The sequence below is a fragment of the Apostichopus japonicus genome, chromosome 11 (assembly GCF_037975245.1).
Source record: "Apostichopus japonicus isolate 1M-3 chromosome 11, ASM3797524v1, whole genome shotgun sequence".
In the NCBI taxonomy this organism is placed as follows: Eukaryota; Metazoa; Echinodermata; class Holothuroidea; order Aspidochirotida; family Stichopodidae; genus Apostichopus; species Apostichopus japonicus.
This window is the reverse complement of record NC_092571.1, coordinates 14,430,412-14,453,033: the sequence shown is the minus strand read 5'-3', so window position 1 is coordinate 14,453,033 and position 22,622 is coordinate 14,430,412. Positions and strand designations below refer to the sequence as shown.

General features: G+C 37.6%; 1 protein-coding gene across 5 annotated transcripts; it reads right to left on the bottom strand.

Moving 5' to 3' along the window:
• Nucleotides 1-342: 342 nt before the first annotated feature.
• On the bottom strand, nucleotides 343-10,416 carry LOC139975704 (uncharacterized). 5 transcript variants are annotated; one of them, XM_071983804.1, is made up of 6 exons: nucleotides 10,080-10,415; nucleotides 6,193-6,361; nucleotides 2,899-3,893; nucleotides 2,395-2,461; nucleotides 1,274-1,442; nucleotides 343-525 (listed from the first exon to the last, which is right to left on the bottom strand). In XM_071983804.1, exons 1-6 carry the CDS (start codon nucleotides 10,218-10,220, stop codon nucleotides 396-398), a joined length of 1,671 nt encoding a protein of 556 aa, XP_071839905.1. In that variant the 5' UTR covers nucleotides 10,221-10,415; the 3' UTR covers nucleotides 343-395. The 5 variants fall into 5 exon arrangements, with proteins under 5 accessions (XP_071839905.1, XP_071839906.1, XP_071839907.1 ...); XM_071983805.1 differs by having other exon boundaries at nucleotides 6,193-6,448; nucleotides 10,080-10,218; XM_071983806.1 differs by having other exon boundaries at nucleotides 6,193-6,448; nucleotides 10,073-10,205.
• Between the last annotated feature and the right edge of the window lie 12,206 nt (nucleotides 10,417-22,622).

Sequence of the window (22,622 nt, the reverse complement as noted above, 5' to 3'; positions counted from 1 at the left end):
TTGACATCTGAAACTATTATGGATTCAAAACTTTTCTAACATTTGTGAACCTGCTTGGAAGAGTTTCAGAGTTTATGGAGTTATTGGAAAGGTGTCATGATAGCACCAAATAATAGTCTTTAACAATTTTGTCAACAAGTAAAACCTTGTAAATATCCACCAACAAAGTTAAACACAATAGTTTGAACTCTGTATAAATGTTTAACTGTTCATTTGTAAAAGAGACTTCTCTGTAGCTGGAGAGTCTATGGTTCCAGTTAAGGAGGCTCAAGAGGCTCGCTAACATTTTCTCAACTAGGAACACTTTAAATCAACCAAGTGACCTAGATTTATAATCCAAAGTTACCAAATTGTCAGACTAATGTGACCAATCACGGGAAGTGCCTGAAAAGCATTTAGACTGTCCAATCTGACTCAAACTCCTTCAGGTTTCCAACCAAAGCCAAAATTTTTGGGTTGACAGGATAGCTCTTCTTGGATTTGGGGGTCTTTCTTCCCTTTTCTGGATTTAATCCAACAAAGCAGCTGCAAAGAGGAGCAAAATTAGAACTGTGAAGTCATAAAGTTCAAATAAGTTTGCAATTATTAAACCATTTAACAATTAATTTCCCTTGGTCCCAAATTTACACTACAGTATGTCATACATGATAGTAAGATGTGACACAACTCAGTTTCCAATTGTATGTGTGCTCACTGGCGTTGATAGAAGCAATTGAGCTGGATACCTGTCTTAATTTGCAAGCCTTTGGAATTCAACAGTTTTCTAGGAAATCATGATCTGAAAAGAAGAGCTAATTTGTGAATCCTCTTTTAATTTCAATTTTGTTCAGTTTAAGCTGATACCCTATAGTTGTAACAAATTGTGCAGGTGTTCTCAGTAAGTAACCAAACTCATACATTACCACCCTTTTCCAAAATAATAAAACATGCCATTCAACTATTTACACTAACTTTCCATTGGTGAAAATAATGTAAAGGTCATCAATGTTTACAAAAGGTTACCAAAGCTGCTGTTATTCTTGGACCACAACAAATAGTACAAAATAAGTAAATCAGCTGTAACTGAGAACAGAGTATGATTTATTTCAATGATCTGCGTAGGAGTAGAGTTAACTGCAATTTGTTGATTTTTTTCTTTATTGGTACCTTTATGATCGGCTGATCTTTGGAAGGTGGCTAATAATATGCATACACTCTTACATTCCATGTCAAGGGAATGTCCACACAAAATAACATTGGTTAACTATTACTAGGGTACTTTCAGCCTACTCACCGCTGGATAAACTCCATTAAAGTTGCACCTTCAGATGGATACTCAATGTTTAAGATGAAAAACATTGCAAACAGCATGGTCATTGCACTTTCAAAAGTTTGAATGTGGTCATTAACAATAACCATATCTACTGCCAACATAAACTTTCTTCCAGTGTACATGTTTGGACCTGCAAAAAATAAATATCAATTAGAACTATTAAGAGAATGTCCAGTTAAAGTTAATGCCACTGCTATGACTACCACTACTTTACAGTTGCAGCGTGAATATACTCCAACTCGCGTGCACTAATGGGTCATTATTTTTTATTCAATATTTTTATTACTGGTATTCAAGGTTTGTTTCGGATGCACTTGGTATTTCGATATATTCGTTGATGGCAGATTTCAATATTGTCAGTGTGGATATGAAAGAAAAAACAGTTTATCTGATATATCGATTTACTGAGGCACCCCCAGCAACACAAAAATGACATTGAAAATGTTGCAATGGTCAACCAACATGTTTTTACCACATATGAAGTCAAAAATGGGCTATAGTACTTGAGTTTCATGTTACATGCTGAGCATCAAATGCACACATACATGCTGAATTGATGCAGTAACAGAGTTTTCCCAGTTAAATCTCATATGGACTCATGACTTTGTCTTCCACAGGTGATAGTGCACTATGGGGTGTCATTGACACACTTGCCATCATATAACTTCCTAAGTTTCTCTAATCAAAGATTCCCAAATTTTGACCCCTGTTGATTCAAGTGACCACACCTACATACCACTTGAGATCTGTCCAAGATTCCCTTCTTGAGATATCATGTTTACAAAGTATTCAGTTTCACCTCTGTTGACCCCAAATGATCTTTGACCTTTGCCAAAAACAATAGGCTTCTTGTACTCTATCGGGTACACCCACATGCCAACTATGAGATCTGTCTAAGCTTCCTTTCATGAGAAATTGTGTTTACAAGGTAGGCATCAGTAAAATACATACACACGCACACATACTCACCATCACAAATTTCAATCGTTACAACTATCATCCAAACCAAAAAGGGAAAAAGAGCAGTGTATATGTACTGGAGGAAATGCATCTTAGAGCAAAATCCTCCAAATGCTTCTCACCTTGAATAATGATGCATGGGGATGTTGACTTCAGATCCTTAGTGATATTCTGCACAGTACTGGTTTCCTGAACATAATGTAAATGTAGGAACAATTAAATTGTTTGGAATACTTATCTTATTATATAGTGGGACAAAACATTCAAGATGCCATCTGGGAAACAGGAGTTTCTTCCAAAGCATAACATAAAACAATGAAACTGAGGGACAATATGTATCCCTGAAATCAAAATGATGACAATGGGGAAGATCTTAATTAACTGATGGCATATGATGTACTGAACTTTGGACTTCAGAGTCCCAATACACAACAATTACAGCTGACCTACAAACAGTGAACATCGCAGAGGAAAATCGTTATAAAGTCAATCAACTTGACCAATACATCTACATAACTGTAAGTTTAAGAACGACAAACCAGAGCAAAACACAAAAACACAGACAAATAGTGCTATTCTGAGACTGTTCACAAGCTTAATGATTTAAAAAGGTAGCTACTTCTTACCTTTGCAAGGTAGAAAAGATCGTCCCATTTATCTCCAAGGTGATTGCAGAGGAGGAGAATAAGTCCTGGAACATCAGGGGAATGATCACCACTTTCCTTCTTAGCACTCTCCACATCAGCTATTATATTTTGCACCTCCTTCTTCTTCTTTGCTGACACTTGCAGAAACTTCTGAATTCGTGGACTTTTATCTATAAAAGCTGTAGTGAGAACTGATTTCAGTTTGATGCCCACTAAATCTTCAAAATGTCCCATCATCCCAACCTCCTCAAACAAGAAAGGATATTCATCAAGGAGAGCACATACAGGAACTTGCTGACTGTTTATCTTGGCACGGATGGTTGGAAATACAGTTTTCATGAGGAAAACAACCTCATTGTCATCCCATATGTTAAGTTCATGCATCACCTTTAAGTCATCTATCTTTTTTCTCTGCGTGTCTCGATCCTCCCCTTCAGGTAGGTCCTCTGGTTGCCAGTTTTTGCAGCCATATGAGGTGCTGAGTTTACGCTTCTTTGTTAGTGCTTCATTCTGTTCACCCTCTACAAACAGGGGGTAACCAACATTTAGGTGAAGTTTGCCTCTATTGATATTGCTCATACGGTTTTCCAACTGTGTAAGAAGGGATGCATATCCACTACCAACAACAAGTCCTTCAATGTCATCTTTAAAGGGTTCTGGAAACTCACGAACGATCTTCTGTGCAATAATAGAAAGGTGCTTTCGTCCTGGACTTGACTCAACTTTCATTATGTCATTGCATAATATTCTGATCATTTCACGCCGATCTTTGGGAGTGGGTCTCTTTTTCTTCTGGAGTGATTTTGTAAGGCTTTTAGGCATTTTATCCCAATCAACTTTAAATGACTCTGCCCAATCTGCAATTACCGCTGCTGGACTTGATCCTGCTGAACTGGGCACCCAGCTGCAGCCTGGTGAACTGGCCACAGAGTCGGGTTCAGATGATTGTGAAGATTCTGATCCAAGCAACTTTTCTTTAAGAATGAAAATATGTCACATCAATGAAAGTAGATGATATGAAATGAATAAACAACCTTGATAAATTATTTCCTGATAACAGACAGTTATTGCATTAAGGTACTAGTTTTTTGGACACTCACAGAACATCAGCATTTACACAACAAACAGGGGCAGCACTCAAGCTCGCAATCTATCGAATCAAGCGTATCTTCAATTGGCAACAGGGGCATTCTCTGACACGTCTGTTTAGGTTGCTGTGGCCGAGAAGATAAAGGCGGTGGCATTTGAAGCAATGAGGCTTAGCAATCGGGAGGTTCGGGGTTCGATTCCCGGCCGGGTCATAGTAAGGTGGGTTTTTCAACCAAGAGCAATCTACGGTTTTCCCATCTGAAATGACTTTCTAAATTGAAAAGATTCCAAATTTGAGTTGAAATGTTGAATTGGAAGCCAACCGACGTGTAAGTTGTAATTCATAAGCCCATGCGGTCTTCTCCCACATTTGTGGTCGCTTAAGCGTCGTAAAAATAACTGCTGATTATTATTATTATTATTATTATATTATTACTATATTATATTATTATTATATTATATATATTATTATATTATATTATTATTATATTCAGGGTTTTCGTTAGTAGCCGGGACCCGGGTCAAATGACCCGCTTACTGCACGTACATGACCCGGCTACTTTGCGACGCTCAGTAAAAAAAAAAAAAAAAAAAAATTAAAAAAAAAAAAAAAATGACGAAAAAAATCGAGAGGAATAAATACCCACAACCAGATCAGGTGTGATTGAAACTGTCACAGCAGTTAACTGTTGGTAAAAACTACAAGAAGTTGAACATTAGTAGTATGGTCGAGGAGATGAGGCCGAGGGGTGGGTGAGAGTAGAGGTAGGCGAAGGGCTTCTCTTGACATACAAATTGTTGCTCAACAGAGATAAAAGCTGAATAAAAAACAGAAGGTTCTATCACAGACCTAGTTTGGTATTTTTTGGCAGTAAAATCCTACTCACTTTGTAGGTACCGTAGACCTATTATCATTTTGTTATGATCGCACTTCATTTAATGCAGCAAGTGCGTCACACCCTTGCTAAGCTACCTCCCTAGGCTCCATGACCCGAGTGTCAATAAAAAAATTCAGGAGAAAAAAAGAAAAATAGGACAGAAGAAAGGGGTGATTGGGAGGGGGCAATATCATTGACCAAACAACTGTATATTGAACCATTTTGCATCTAGAGACTTTTTAAATTGCAATTTTCCGGCTTAGACCCCTCCCCCATGTCCGCGTACAGACAGTCCCGTCTACTTTTCAACTTGACCCACCTACTTCATTTCTTAACAAAAACCCTGTATATTATTATTATATTATTATTATTATTATATATTATTATTATTATATTATAGGTTAAGTCGCTGCTTGTTTGTTGACGTAGGCAATGGCTTTGTACACATGTACACACCGTACCGTATGCCATATGGACCTTGTGCATAAGCATCGGACAAGGCTTGCTTTATAGTTTGTTAAGTTGTCAAGGTGTATTCTTATACTGTATGGAAAGCAAGCCATTGCCACAGTTCTCTGCATCTTTCAATCAGTATAGCCGAAGTGTGAAATTATTGGGGCAATTTTTGTTGATTATTGGATACAAGTGTTTTTGGGGCAAAGTAACACTCATACATATCAAATTGTTGCGTCAATGGCATTATTTGGTCACTGCAGACGTTTGCATAGTGCCCGCTTATTTGGACCCCAAAGTGGGGGCCAAGTATGATCCCAGAGTTGAGGTACCCCATACTACCCCATAGTGGTTGTTTTTCAAGGTGACCTTTAGCCTTGTCATACTCCCATATGAACTTCAACATATTCTACAAACAACATAGAACGTATGTTCTATGTTTAATTTGAATTAAAAAGAAGGGTTTCCTCTTTTCTTGATGATAAATATTTTAGTTTGGGTATGTGGTGTATCATTTCATTAGTTTGACCTGGTGTTTTCTGTGTGTTCTATTTGCTCACTACTTGAAAACTACTTAAAAAAATTCAAATCTAATGTATAATACTAATAATTAACCAGAAAATTTTCTTTAGAGAATTACAAAAATGCTAATGATGTACTATGTGACCAGTTTCCTTATTCAATTTGTGGTACCAGCAACTGTCTTAGACAATAAGAGAAACTTCTGTGTATCACATGTACTTACTATTTAGACATTTTTCCATCTCCTCTTGTAACTTACTTCTTAACCTCCCCTTTCCTCAAAAAAAGGAGGATAATCATATTTAGAAAGTGCAATTATATTTCTGCTTACCTGCCTTGTTTGCCCATGCTAGTAACAGCTTTCTCCTCTGTATTGGCTTCAGTACACTGGAAAGGTCATCATCAGTGATCAGCTTGAGATCGCACACACTTTCCACACCAGCAGCCAGGAGCTGTTCAACTACTTTGTCCACCATTTCAAGTGGCAGTGAAGGAAGATGCTGCATTATGGATGAAGCAACATCTTCAAGACAAATTGTATCATCTGATTGTTCTGACACGCTCATTTTAACAAGAGAACCTCAGACCTGAGTAATGGAAGTGAAGGTTTTAGTTCCTTCTCAATTCAGAATAATTCATATGCCACATTTGCTTACTATAAGTTTCTTTGTAAGGCCCATTATATACTCCTAGTTGTTCCATAATTGAGCTTGCACTCAAACATAGTTCTTTAAATGGAAGGCACTTTACATGTAAACACAAAGCCTTAATTAGATATTAATTGATAATTATTTCCTAACTTTACAACAGTTTTTCTGCAGTAATATCAACAAATGCATAAGCTATTTAACAAGTACATGTATGTAATGCTTCAAGTTCATTAGCATGGTTCTAAGAGAAGATGATACATTGCACCATCTTAAGTCAATGAAAATACGCCCCAGTTGTAAAGCATTTGCCACTTACATGCCTATAAAAGCACTGCAGCTAATGGCTTATGCTTTAGTGAAAGCAAAAGCCTTCCTCTCACAAAATATGCCGACAATGGAAAATAATCAGCAAGCTTAGAAATCTGCACACAAGACACTATATTCAAAGGCTGCAAACAGTAAACTCCAGTGGTGTGATTGAATGATCCACTGTGCATATTTACGACAAGGTACACAATATTTTGGCTTTCAACAACTGCAAACAAAATGCAACCCAATTTAAGACTTGAAAAGCATGTATCAGAACACTGACATATTACAAAGAAACCCTTCTGGTAAGAAGTGCCAAACATCTGAACTCTGTCACTGATAACAGAATCATCAAACTTTACATTTGCTGCCTGCAAAGCATGCTTTATTTCAGGCATGAAACATTCTATGTTGAGGGATGTGGCATTTTCAATAACCAATCTATCAGGATATATTTTCCCTGAGCTGTTATAAGCTTGAAAGTACTGGTGTTGATTTGCTAAAGACTGTGTAACATTGATGAAATTTTGTGCAGATCTGGCACAACGTTTGAAATAGGAGTGCTTACTTTCGAAGCGTAGAGTCCACACTCTCATTAATGGTCCAAACTTAATAATTAAATCTGGATAGTGGCTCAGGAAATGATGTTTTGGTCTGAGGGGAGTATCAGCAAAGAGTCGTTTTCTCTCAGTCAAGTATTCCTCCATTATCACCCTTAATTATGCAAGTTGCTCATGTGAAATCTTTGGAGAACACACATACTCAACAACTTCTCGTAAAAGAAGAAAGAGTCTCCATACAAGGTCATTATGATCTTTAACATATGCACTCAAAATAATTGGAAGAAGTCTCAAAAGGTTCCAGTTTTCAACGGCCTGACCACCTAAGCGGTTACCTGATAAATTTACAAATGCAGGTTTATTGTTTGCATCGCGTCCTTGAAATTTAAACTGTACCAACATTATATTCAAATCTGCATATGTGAACCAATGTTTTTGTTTAATCCAGTATTGAATAAACATGGCTGCATCGTAATCAACAACTCCTTCAAACAAGTCGTGCCCCAGGCATGGTGGCAAACCAGGTGCACACACATGAAAATACCTCAAAGAATTAAAACATGAATTAAATTTAATTCCTTGATGATGATTTTCTTCATGATCTTCAAGGTGTGCAATGCAAGAATCATACTCCTCCTTGGTTCTAGGCTTCCCAACAGCATATGGTGCGTTACATTTGAAGTCATGTGAAGTTATTAAACAGTAGCGGCACATGTTAGTTCCTGAAAAACTCTCAATGAAACCCCCAATACAATGGGAACCTAAATTATCCCCTAATATACAAGACAGCGCACCTTTCCAGACCACCCCGTCATTTGTTTCTATTCCAACTTCCTCTAATGTTTTCAAATCATTTATCACTCTCTCAAAAACCTTCTGCTGCCCAAAGACCTTAAAATCAACTTCTTTACACAAAAACACAAGCTGCATTGCATCAACAACAGATCTGTACTCAGGTTGGATGTTTCCAAGTGTAAAGTACATTGCTAGTATTTTGTGTTTTTTTCTTGCCGACCCAAGTGGGTTTACAATTTCAAATGAGTCTTGATAGAGAATGATGGATAAAGATCTTTCACAACTTTGAAACAAACTATTTTTTTTAAAAACTGTACCATCCACTATGTCAGTAAGAACAGATGAGTCTTCACTTTGGTGCCTACTTTGACATTGTCCCAACACAAAATCATCTGAAAGGAGCAACTGAATGCTCTCCTTGATTGGAATGTAATGATAGTAATGCATTTTTTGTGCTGAATCTCTCCCTAGTGATATTGCAATTGGAGCAACAAACTTGAATGCTGATTTATAGTACTCTTTTCTACAGTGCTGTGTTCTGAGTTTTCCTTTACAACTATCAATAGCAATCCATGCATCTATCTCATTCATATAATCGGCTACACATTTGATACGTTCTTCTGCTAAACCCTCATCTCTCAATTTTTGAGTAATTTTCAAAACCTGATCTTTTTGACATAAACTGTGAATAGTTTGAAGCTCCTCAACAATCATTTGAATTGTTTGTGATGGAACAAGTTGTTTTGCCTGAAGTTTCAGAAGAAACAAGGCAAAATTTTGTTGAAATTGAAGCCTAGACTGACCTGTTTCTTGCGCCCTACCTTGGCAATTGTTACTGTTTTCGAAATCACAGCTTATGTCATTTTCACGGACAAATCTATCAGTCTCTGTAGACACATCAAAGCAGTTAGTGTCTAGAGGTATATCTTGATCCAAAGAGCAATGATCACAAGTAGAAAGTTTGTATTTCTCCAAAATGTTTACAGCTCCCCAGTTTCTGTGACAACGTGACAAATGTGCTGTAAATGAACTGGTTTTTGAAAAATCTCTTTTGCACTTCTTATATGGACAAGATACAATTTGGCCTTTTCTTATATGTGCTTTTAAGTGTGCCAAATATGAGGACAGATCTGTGAGTTCTTTTTGACAGATTTCATACGTACAAATCAATGACAGGTTAACTGACTGAAGATTTGCTGCAATTGCTGTTTGCTTTTGAAGATGGCGGTGATACCTAGTCACATGAATCTTCATTGCAGCAAAAGTTGATAGGGTATAGCCACAATTAACAAAACAACATGGAAATCTCACTCGAGGTATATTCCTATGGGAACTCACATGATCAACATAGCTACGGATAGTAGCTGTTAGTGTATTGCATATTTTACAGGTGTACATTTCTGCCCTGCTTCACTATTGATTGGAGCTAATCAAAACTGATCATTTGAAAGAAACATGAATTATGCCTTTTCAAATTCAGTCATGTTCTAAAAGGCTAATTAACCTTTGCTAATCTAAAGACTTCATATTACATGCCACATGAGAGCCAATATCATCCATGTATGTAGGCTATCAGCACCAATTAACTTACAAGTTACAATGTACCCACCCTTATAATATTATATCATATTAACCTAAACAACATGAAGCAAGGCTAAGCTTCACACGCACATATCAAAATGCACGGTAGGGCGACGATAGGTTGTCTAATACAGCGCCAGTGTTTCTATAGTGATAGTCTAACTCTTAATTATCGTTCGTCTAGTCTACGTTATAGGCACTGGGGCCCTACGGTTATAACTAAAATATAAACTAACTTTTTGTTATGACCAGACTTTCAAAGTTGTTTTGTTGATAATAATAATGCAAATGTGGCATATGGTTCAAATAAATTTACCACTCACGTCTGACGAAGTACTCAATGAAGTCTTGTTCTGGTGTGGAAATGTGCGTAGCCTACTGGACAGCAACGGCAGTTGTTTTCCTCTCGTGTCGACGTACTTTGAAGCGCTGTAGTATTGTATTGTGCAATCTATACACTTCATACGTACGTTAATGCGAGATGCGATCAATCATAATGTACAGAACAGCGCAGCATATACTGGACGTTCATCGCGCGCCAACTTGGGTCATGTGACTGCATGCTGGACTGTAGCCAAGTTTTCCGGGAAAGCCAACGGCAGCCGCCCATGTATCAAAATAATTCCCGCCTGTGCGCGAGACGTCATAGCTGTTACAGACACGTTGACGCCAATCATCGAGCTAGACCGGCTGGGTCGAATGGGAGGAGGGGTTGAGGGGGGGGGGGGGGTGGTGGTTCAGATGAATGAAATGACATTTGCTGAACTAGACATATTTAACAACATTTTGATACGTTCGGTGACCCATTTAGCTATAAATAGCTGCATGTGTGACCGTACATTGAGCACACGGAATTGTCATCGGTTCATGTTGTACTGACAATACAAGTTAACATTAAAACAATGAATTAGACTACATCTTGAAGGCTGGGCATTGTATTCTTGGCAGCTCACATCAGTAATTGTTTTGATAGGATTTCGGAAGTTGTATACTCCTTAAACAAACAGTAAACCAATTGGAACAGTACCATCTATGTCGTTTTCATTAGTTAACACGTTAGGCATTTACAAGTAATTCGTTACTAAAACTCTTGAAATGGTTAGATTTCACATATTTGACCTACAGACCCTTCAAGGTTATCTTTCACATTGTTTTCGTTCGCTGGACAATTAAGGGTCATTGATGAGCCTCACGGGGGTGGGGGTTGTTGCTCAAATGTAAGTTTATGTAACACTAAGGCAGAAAACGACTGTAGGGACAAAGTTAACTGGTAATTGTGGGTTGGATCATGGAGCTATCGGTAATAGCTTCATGGTTGGATTTCATTCTTTTCTTTGCCAAACGGTAATGTTACTGCACGATGGAGTTTGTTGTATACCATTGTATATTGGTAACGTGTTTCCACCTTCAAGAATATTTCCGTATAACGCTCTTCAAATTCCAATTTTACATGCATTAGATTGCAAAACAAACTTATTCTGTAAAGAACATGACACACATAACGCCTGTAAAAATCACAGAATTTTACATGTAAATATAAAAAGCTGACTTATTCTGGAAAATTTTACAGAATTATCCTGTAAATTTTCATTGGAGGGAAAAATACTACAATTTTTTGTAAACCACTTGCTGTAACATAAAACGTCTGTAAAAATCACAGAATTTTACATGTAAATATTAAAAACTGACATATTCTGTAAAATTTTACAGGATTTTCCTGTAAATTTTCTTTGGAGGGAAAAATACTACAATTTTGTGTAAACCACTTGCTGTACAGAAAACGTCTGTGAAAATAACAGACGTTTACACGTAAATATAGAAAACCGGCTTTTTCTGTAAAAATCGACAGGAATTTACTGTAAATTTACAATTTTTTTTAACAGTGCACTATCCAATCAACTAATTTTCTAAAAACAAAGGCCAGTTCGCCTACAGGTTCACCAACCCCTCCGGCCCAAACGCCATCCCCTGGCTACGCTGATATTATATGCTTCAAACGTGATTCTCCGTTACGTCCTACTCATCTTTATCTATTTTCTATGTCTCTGCAGGTAAATGCTAACTGCAATGCTCAATATAATGGCGCGCTTCTTTTGTACCTTTAAACGATTTGTGGTTTGCCCTTTTCCCAAGTCTAATGACGCTTACATTCAGCGGATTGAGAGAATTACACGGTATTCATTGGAAATGAATACATATAATTCACTTGACAATGTTGGCTTAGGTTCTACTAACTGTATTTTGTCCCACACATTTACACCATATTCAAAAAATATACGTAATAATAAATAATCTAATCATTTAAATAAATATCATTTTATTCAAAGTAGAGAGCGAGGGCAACTCACACGCAAACACCGCATGAACATGCGTAATGAACAGGCTTTTATGTATTCATGTTGGCGTTACAGTGTCACATATTTTGTATTCAAAGATATGTAACGGGTGAGATGAACAAGTACTTGGTACTGATAGATAAGCGATCTAACTTAATCACGTTACTGCTCATCGAACTATTAGTGATATTTCTTTCTTCCTGTTTTCTCGTTGAAGCATTCATCATCTTTCTTCGGGATCGGCGATATGACAGCGGTGAGCTTACTTACGAGTCAAGAAGTTTAGAAGACTTGCTTTAGTTTAAGTTCTATGTCGATCTCAGTGGATATTGTTATCACAGCAGCTGATTCACGAGTGGGGGTGTTCACCACTTTCCTCATTTTAACCTAACATCAACATTTAAAAGAAGCACATTTGCGCTTAGACTTAATATTAACCTAATTTATAGTTAACAAATCCCTCAGATTGTACAATTTTCCATAAGTTATGCTCCTAACATACCCACACCCAACATAGGAGGCACCGACCGAAGGGCAATCCATTTCCTTAAAAAAAAACACTGATTCGCCCCAATTAATAGTTTGATATCGCTTACGAGGAACACGGGAACGTATGAAATGAAACCATCTTTGTGAGGTAGCAGCTATTCTGAGAGATGATGTTGGGGTAGAAAGTGATATTATAATAAATGAGAGGGCCAATTCAACTTGCTGACCAACTTTGAGAATATGATTGTTGTAAAAGAGTAGGAATGTTGGAAGACGTGACTTTTGTTAAATAACAATAATGTTTAAAAGTTAGCGACGTTAAGACATAATTAATATTCTTTTAAGATGGTAAAAAACGATCAAATGAACGAAATGGATGATAGAAGGTTGGTTAAAGTAGGAAATATAGGAGGGGTTAACATTCCATGTTTCACACAACATACAATAAGTCGTATAACTCGATGAAGCAAGAAATAATATAGATCCTTTTATTCAAAGATATTTAATAGATACTGTGAAACATGCCGTCGAATTTGTTCATTACATCTTCATCCCATAAGTAACTGTGAGGTATTAAAAGACATGTTAAAATAATAATAGAAATCAACACCGTGTATAATCAATGTCTTTAAATACACATATTATAATAAGGTTGGCCAATGGTATGGAGAGCGTGTTACTTATCGTTCACAAATATTAGGTACTTGTTTTGGGTACGTGAAAACTATCTTTAATTAACTTTGAAAGAATAGCACAAAGGACGTTATTTTAATGTCAAAATACAAGCATCATTTCACATGTAGGAGCTCAAAGACCACAGCTTGTCATTTAGAAACAAGAGATAACTTTCTCTTGAATGTGGGTGAGGGCGACATTTCAGTTTCATAGACCTTATTTAAAAAGTTCACAATGTGAAAATCGAGGGCACTTGCAATGCTTTTTATCTATAAATCTATAAGAATCGAATATAAAGGTCTTTGGCAATACTTCCATCGCATGGTAACATCTTGGTGCTGGGGTAATCTCCCGAAAACGTAAGACAAGTATGGAATGTGTTTTTCTCGTCTCAGACATATCGTCTGGGACGGTGGATGAATACACTAGTCCCTCAACCGCCAAGGTTCTTAGTCGCGTAAAATGAATAGAAAAGTATAGGTTGTAAAAAGAGTCAAAACAATTGGACGGCGAATATTCGCCCCTAAAAATGAACCGCAATGACTGTCATCTCTTATACTCCTTTATCTCATCAAAATGGCACCCCCTGACACTGAATTCAACCCATATGTCTCCTAAATAGAGCAATTATTTCCTTAAACCTTTTAATGCTGGGGGCTGTTCACTAAAGTAATCCATGCTAGCTGAAAATCATTTCCATACACACAGTATGGAAATACCATTACGGCATTAGAGCATTGGGTATGCAGCGTTAACCTCCCCTCTCGCCACCGTCGGAACTGAGTAGAAAATGGATGGAAGGTACGAAGACAAACTTACTCAAGAGAGAGAACATGAATATAGATAAAAATAAATAAATACAATTATGCAGGGTACATCAAATAATATGCTAATTGATTGAGGTGACAAGGGCTGCTGAGAAATTTTAAAGGAAACATGTAGAGGAGAATAAAAAAAATTAAGAAGAAATAAATATTCTTTGAATGCAAAAATGACCTCGCTCCGTCCACCCTACCTATATCACCTACGGCAGCGCAAACCACGCTACAGCGAGCCAGAAAAATTAACTATAGTATACTATCTTATGTACATAATAAGGGGACCAGACTAATAGCTTTCATATATTAGAAACATCGTAATATATCCAAAATGTAATCCTCATAAACGACTTTGGTCAGAACTATTACAACTCATACGAGGCCAAGCCTCCCGGCCTATATCCTGATATTCTCACTTAGGGGGTATTTACGTAACTACTTATTTACACACACATCCAAATGACCCCCCCCCCCCCCTTTGCACACACTCACCGAACTGAACACGAATCATCTACAAAAGTAAAATCGGTCGGACCGTCCGTAGGCCCTCTATTACCCCAAACCAGAATAACAACGGCCCTTGGAAACAGGTCTGGTGGACAAGTCGACAAACTGATTATAGCTGGTTGTTATTTTACTGCAGGCTACGCCATCTCATTCACCACCAAGCAATCTTGCACAATGAGTTGTTGAATTGAACAATCATCGATACCATATTCTTCTCGATACAGGCAAATTGTACACACCTCGAAAAATTATTATATGTTTGCCTAGTTAAAAAGGTATTATATGCATACTTTTCAAGAACAGTCACCCAGGAAAGAACCTGGGCACGAAAACCAAACTACCAAACTACCGAACAACTGATCCGCTCTCAACCCCAGTCCCCTTGCATCGATATTGTGACTGTGTGATCATCGTCGGGTGTGTATCACCATTCCCCTCGAAAGGGAAAAGATACTACACATGATCTTAGCCAACATGCAGAGAAGCGTTTATATGCATTGGCATTTTGACGAAGAATCCCAACGTGATCAGTTGTTGTGCTGCACGTGGCTGGACAACACCCCAAATATTGTATTTTTCACTAGTTGTCGGGTTATACTAACGCAGTTAGTCTGCAACTCGTCTGTTCCATCAGGACTTATGAGCATGGTTATGAGCATGGTTACTAGACTAGTTTAATTTTTAATTAATTGTATTTTATCGATTAGAGTAAACAAACAACCTTCGTTCGATCTGACACATCATACTTCGACAACGGTACGGAGTTGTTTCTCATTAAGAAGAAATAAATTACAAAGAATAAATTACAGCTATTGCAATTAAATGGTATTACGGTGTAAACTTTCACGTTCTCTTAATGCTTTTTGGCAGTCATCACATGGTGTCCTGTCACAGCCATGTATTAAATTCATTACTGCTTCGTAATGAACTATTAGTCATTTAGGAAACCTCGACTTCAGGCCATTTCATATATATACAGAATTTTTTTTCGGATCACATTGCCATTACAGGCGTTTAAAGTGGCAAATATGTTGGAGAGAGGGTGTGTGCATGGGGGGGGGGAGATATTGTGAAGGGGCAGGAGTATGTTTCTTGCCCCGTTGTTTAGCACGGCACGCAGTTGTTGGATCATTCCACTTTGTTATTGAATTATTAGAAAATAGTACTAGGCAACCAACATGGTCGAACTTTTGTTCCATATACCTCGATCATATCGATTCAATAAACTTGGGCAACCTGCAGAGCGTATTGGATAATACACCTCAAATATCACCACTAAACTATTTCAAGATGGATTTTTATTATTATTATTTTTTATTCAAAGAGGGAAAAAAATCATTATGTAATAAATATTACCTTTTGCTTTCACATATTAAATTAACTAACTCTATACGAATGACTTTGGTCAGAAGTAATAAAATGCATACGACACAATCCTGAAAAAAAAGAGACCAAAAAGTGCTATGAGTCAACAATAAATTAACAAAATATATTACTCATAAATCTAATATGTTGAATACTACGAGTAATAACGGTATGCAATGATGACTTCGTGGAATGTATTCCGGGCGCTCATATGCCTCCAAACATCGGCTAACAGTTTTTCCGAGGGGAATCTGTCGAGTTTTGCAATCCCAGCATCAGGACCAGCAGACACAGAAGCCCTGAGTCTGTCAAGACCAGAGTCTGGGACAGTTGAAAGTCTCCGACCATGGCATATGGTGCACTACCAGGAACAAAGGAAGGCACTGTGTCGATAAACATCTCGTCTAGCAGAAGACCGATTGGGAGTATACATATTACAAAGGCAGATATTACCCTGTGTATACTTGAAAAGAATGCAAACCAATCGAACCTCATGGTCCTTCTCCACCCTAGTGACACACCCGCCTGAAGGTGCCAGAAGAAGGTGCCAGAAGGATGGCCGTGCCACAGGATGAAGACGAACCAAACAGGCATGTAGCGCAACACCCCACTCATAAGCCCATAGAGGCTAGGGACAGCAGCGCCTTGTTTAATATTGGATCATCAACGATCGATAGCATACACCATGCCAATGCAGGCAGAGAGTGGGAAGGTGTTTAACTTCAACAGAGATTTGTTACAGCGCCCCCGATTGACCATGGCAACAGTCAGACGATTTGGTAGAATGATACTGCTATTTATGAAAAATTGAATTACACCAATTTTTGAGTGGGTCGTTGGGGGTTTGTCTCTGCAGGTCGGTGGGCGTATTTACTTTTTTTGCTCGCTTGACTTGAGTTCTGTTTGTCAGTATGGGATGGTTGAGTAGTGCCGTTTGGCCGTAACTTTTGGATCACGCAGGGCGGGTCACGTTAAAAGCACACAGTCCTTCATTTGAGAGCTGAAACGTTAGCTATTCGTGGAGGCATTTACCCAAGAAAGACGCACATTTTCGTCATTTGTAGACAAGCCTCTTTACTCACTGGTTAACAAATATTGTACGCTAGTCTTTGAAATTATAACGTGGTGTAAACTAGCCTTAGTTGAGTCAGTCGTTGCAAGCTACACCCACGAGCATAAAGAAATATACAAATCTTATTTAGTAACATATGTACAAGGATTGTTGTTGCTTTTGGCACTTGTCATAAGAGAATGAGAGTAATCGAGTTGAAAAGTTGAATTTGTTACCTTAAATGTCAGATATGATTACGTAAAGTGGTTCTCACTATCTGATAACAATAAAAGTCTGTCATTGGTTGTAGTTATATTTTACATTCTTCGTATCAAGACCAAGACCCCTAACACGACAGTAGCACAGTCATGTAATTTTATGTCACACCCATATACAGAAACAAACATTTGCTCTCGGAGCGTTAAGGCGGACTGAATACGCGTCGGTTTGTACTCTGAACAAGAGACAGCCGTCAGTATAAACTGAAGTGTGTTATAACACCGAAACACACTTTGAAATATGGACAAAATAATTGGCGAAACCTGAGTGGTTAGTCCAGTCAATACATATACGCATAGGATTGTGTGTTTAGTATTTTCTGTTTGTAAGTCCTTCTCAGTAGCAACTGGTCATAAATGTAACACATGTTAAGAAATTATAGCACATCAGTTTGAACTGATTATTGGGTACCCACCTTTACCAGTGTTACATGATAAAGCCATGAAAACGGCAGGGACATTGTATACAATGAGTCATGCACAGGTCCCCTGTTACACACCTGAATGAAGAAAGGTAATTCAATAAGTCAAATCTGAACACGTAATCCTTATAGCATATTAACCAAATGAAACGCATTTAACACAAATCAAGAAATAATATAGAAGCTTACTGTTTTAAATTTTTAACATGTGAAATGACGTAACAAATCGCAATTGATTAATAATGGACCATTGTAGTGAACGAAATTTCCACTTCAAACCACGTGATATTCGTAGGGTTGTAAGGCTGTTATTATTAAATAGTCATCAAATTCGTTGAAAGGTGCTCTGGGTTGGCGGGGTTGAGAGACCCCCCCCTACCCCAATGGACGGGCATGAGTAGCTTCACGCACTTCACTTCTCTCGCGCACGTTATGCACTCCACATCGTTGTTGGATCATTCGAATTGTAGAAAAGCTAGGCAACCAAATGGTCTGTTTGAAGTCTCATATACATGATAATATTGTTAAAAAATCTTGGAAACTATGGAACGGAAGAAACAACATTTGAAATATTCTCTCTAAAATATTACAATGAATGGCTACAATTACCTGCGTTGCCTACTATGTACGACTGTAAAAAAAGTACAAAGTTTGCTAAAGAGGGTTGTCTCACCTTGATTACTTACAATTATCTTATTTTGAGTATAATAATCGGTAGGATATAAAGTTGTTGAAATATAAAAACTTGCGTCAAAGGATTCCTCATTTTAGCCGCAAAGATAGGTTTTCTGTCTGTAATAGATACGTATAACAACTCATTCAGTGGTAAATCTGGTTAAGTTAGATAGTACCTATGTAAAATTCACGAAACTCGACAATCAATTGCATACTTTCAACGCTTAACGCATCATAATTTCTTACAGAAAATGCAGACACAGGGAATTCAATACATGTTTGACTTGCATGTATAAAATAAAATCATCCGAGCGAGGAATCCATTAAGATTACAAGTTAATAGGTTATGAAAACACTACAGACATCAGCCGACTTCCTTCTCTCGAAAGTACAAGTTAAATTAATTTTTATTGTCACGCAGCCATCAAGGAAAAAATAATTGTCAGCCCAGTAATTTTCATTTTGAATCAGCACATATATTATTCAAATGAAAACACACACATGTGCGCATGTACGGGTGTTCTTAAGAACGACTCCTTGTTTTGATTCATAAACAGCGCTCCTCGCTTTACGGAGAGATGCGCGAAGTGTTGCAATAAATGCATCATATTTACTGTGAATAATTATCAAAATACCGCGATATGGGATTTGTACCTGTTTTACATTGTTTTCTCATTTTTCTGATCACTTTTTCATTATCCGAAGATATTGATTGTGATTATCACTGTCAAGATGGACCTACAGTAAATTCAACAAACTGTTATGTGGTAGTAGGCTGGGACTTATCTATTCCAAATATTTCCTTTTCATATAAATATACATATATATTTAGATTAGATTTGAACTTCACCGAGATGGCTACAGATGATGATGTTCCTCAAACTCCCTTTCTTTACTCTGGTATGTTCCGGTGGAATGAGGATCATACCTATGATCGTTAGATATTCCAAGTTGAATACCTTTATTATGACCATGGGAATCGCTTTCTTACTTTTAATTTCTCAATCCTAAATATCCAACTAGACGATGCTGGAACTTTCCAAGTTGACATAAAGGCTACAAACAGCGACTGGACTTTCGGCCCGACTGTATTGCAACACACGCACCGTCTTTTTAGTAAGCTCTACCTAACATGAATCTACTCATATCCAGTTATATATGACTAAAAGCCGACGAGTGTTTGAGACATATGTTCAGCAGGGGCGTATCCAGGATTTTCCAATAGGGGGGGCGTCAGGCATGAATGATCGCCTCCTGGGGGATGGGTCTAAGGGGAGGGGTGGACAATTTTTGCTTTCGAAGAAGGGCTGAACTGCAAAATGGTGCCATATGCATGGGCGGCGATCCGTACTTCCGAGTGGGGGGGGGGGGATATGACCTTGTTGACTATCTAAGCGTAGCGCCACCATGAGTTGGCGCGAAGCGTACAAGAAAATTTTGGGATTAACAAACCCTCTAGATGGCCGGAAACGGCACTTCCCGAGGTTTCCAAGCGGCATATACCCAACTTTAAAATTGGGATGTCATGTCCAAAATATCTCATAATCAGGATCCAAAATACTTTTTTTTTTTTAATTTCGGGTGTTATTTTGGGAAAATTGCCCCTGTCAATCTTGTTTCAGGCGCAACGTTAGAATTTTCGAGAGCTCTTTTATATTATTCGATGAAGAAAATGGCCTCATGCAGGCTATTATAGGCCTATACACATGCAATACACAATTACACAGTTACATTCCTAGGTACCGATTGCTAGGGCATCCAGGTGAAACGTGTATTAAGCATTACCCTGGTAACATGAGATTCTCAGCTGTTCGAGGGAACATGTACGTGTGTAGGCCTACTATAGGGCCTATATGAATACTATGAGGGTGCATATATGTACTATATCATTACCGTGGGCGCAATAATACATTTTGTTGTTATAGGGCCAATGAAGCCTACAGTCAACTATTCTTGCTTTATAAAGACGCTTTATTTGAAAAGATCGCACTGCGTTTATGGTAGGCGAGAAATGAAGCTAAAAAAGAGCCGTACATTAACGATGATGCATAAATGTAGGCATGAAAATATTCTTATCCCTGGCATTTGGTGGGGAGGATATGGTGTATTACATCCCCTCCACCCATTTTCATGGGGGGGATATATCCCCCTTCCCCCCCCCCCAGGATCGCCGCCCATGGCCATATGTGATCCATTTTTCGACCTTAATAATAAGCAACATTTCCAGTAAATATGGACACAAAATGCACAATTTAGTATGGCTGGCATGTCACTTAGTGTTTATGGTGATAATACAAACACAACTACCATCTATGTTTCTAAAACTATTATGCCGCCGAACTTCGCCAGAACCTTTTTTTGGCAAACAAAAAATAAAGCATACGGGAGGGGGGGGGGGGGTTGAGCGATCACCGATATCTCACATAAAGGTCGTCATCAATTTTTTTTTTGCATTTTTTTTTGTTTTTTGGTGACGGCCAATAGGGGGGGGCGCGCCTGTTGCGCCCCCCTGGATACGCCCCTGTTCAGAGTAATCATAATCATTGAAACATCTGGCAAAGCGTGACTGTAAATTTGAAAATTCCTTACATGCATTGATGTAAGAAGTTACTTTGATTGAAGAAAAAAAGACGGACAGAAATATCCAAATAATTAGATGATTGCGAAAAATAAAAACAGTTTCAAAGGAAACCACTTTAACTATTCCTTAACAAGGACATCATGTGTCTTTTCGTTTTCTGAAGTGAATTTGAATATATTTCCACATTATAAAACTACCATTATAAACTGATGGTTATTAGGTAAGGCGGGTTAGAGGACCATCGAAATGGAGACTGATGTTCAGTTCTCTGACAAAGTTTTGCCATATTCTTTGGAAACGAATTAAGTTCTAAGTCGGCTTGGAACTTACGTTATCGAGGTGTGCATAGTTAATATAAATTACCTGATAATTGCACAATGAAAAATGCCGTTAATTATATTCCATAAATTATTCAATAAGTAAGGGTTAAGGATTCTACCAAAAAAAGGAATGGTAGGGTAATAAAGGTTTCACCATTTGTAAATGCGTTTCACTAATCTTCCTACCATATGAGTGCACGAGCCTGTTGTATTTAAACTGTGATAAAGAAACACTAAAAATAATTTGATGAGGATGATCGAGAACTATAAATGTAATAATTCACCTAGATTTGAAATATAAAGCCCCCAACAAAAAAACAGAATAGTAACTCCGGATTATTTGTTTATACCTCATTTGGAAGATGATACTTTAGCCTTCAATTGGTGATAAGTTCTTATCTACATTGTGCCATCAAATTTTGAATTCACTCGTCAGGTCACCAGAGCAGATGAAAGTAGAATGCTCACGAATTCAGTTTTGTTAAATTTTTCACGTGAGAGCGTCATCACTTTCAGGTACAGTCATTACGTTTTTGATGAATGTATAACTTTAAAATGATGAAGATTGTGTATATATGCTTATGCGCTATCAGTGCTTCATTTCAAGCTCCACGTTGCATTCTCATTCTCTGTTTTTCTCGGTCTAACTCAGTATGAAGTATATTAATGACATTGGTTACATACTAAAACTTGATTTGATGTTACTGTAGGGTACTGTTTCAAAAGCCACGTAAAAGCATTCAATTAATAGCGAGAACACAAAAGGACAACAAACGATTCATGCACACACACACTCACCCTTCAACAAATATGTTTGTCATTAAATAACAATGTTATATAAAAACCATTGGCCTACTTCTTAGATTATATAACTGCTCAAATAAAAACAAAACATAACGACGTTCAAAATTCGAAACCTCTCGTGCATGCATGTTTTCATGTCGGAAATATATTTTCCAGTCATGCTCAGTTGAAAGCAAATTAACGCATGCGCATTGTAACAAAGATCACTTTCTATCTCTCATAAGAGTTTTCAAAATAAATGTAGGCACAAACGCACGTCTGCGACGTTGGACAACTTAAAAAGTCGTTAATTATTTAAACATGGATGGTTTCATTGTTCCAAAGTTCTTGTATCTTGCCATCTTCCTGGTATTATATGCATGTAACGTAATCGGTTGTAACTATCACTGCACCGAACGACGAACAGTAAATTCAAAGGAATGCTATGCTATGCTAGGCTGTGACTTCTCGTTCCCGGATATTGCTGTTAACAAAGATCATATTGAATTATATATAAATAATAACATATATATAGATATTTATGGTTTACGAGTAGCGATGAACTT

Bases quoted from the DNA above. Each gene is read 5' to 3' on its own strand.
- LOC139975704 (XM_071983804.1), bottom strand. From the start codon at position 10,220: ATGAAGTGTATAGATTGCACAATACAATACTACAGCGCTTCAAAGTAC. The intron at 6,362-10,079 runs GTGAGTGGTAAA...TCCATAATGCAG, and splicing joins CATTGAGTACTTCGTCAGAC to CATCTTCCTTCACTGCCACT. The intron at 526-1,273 runs GTGAGTAGGCTG...TCCTCTTTGCAG, and splicing joins TTAATGGAGTTTATCCAGCG to CTGCTTTGTTGGATTAAATC.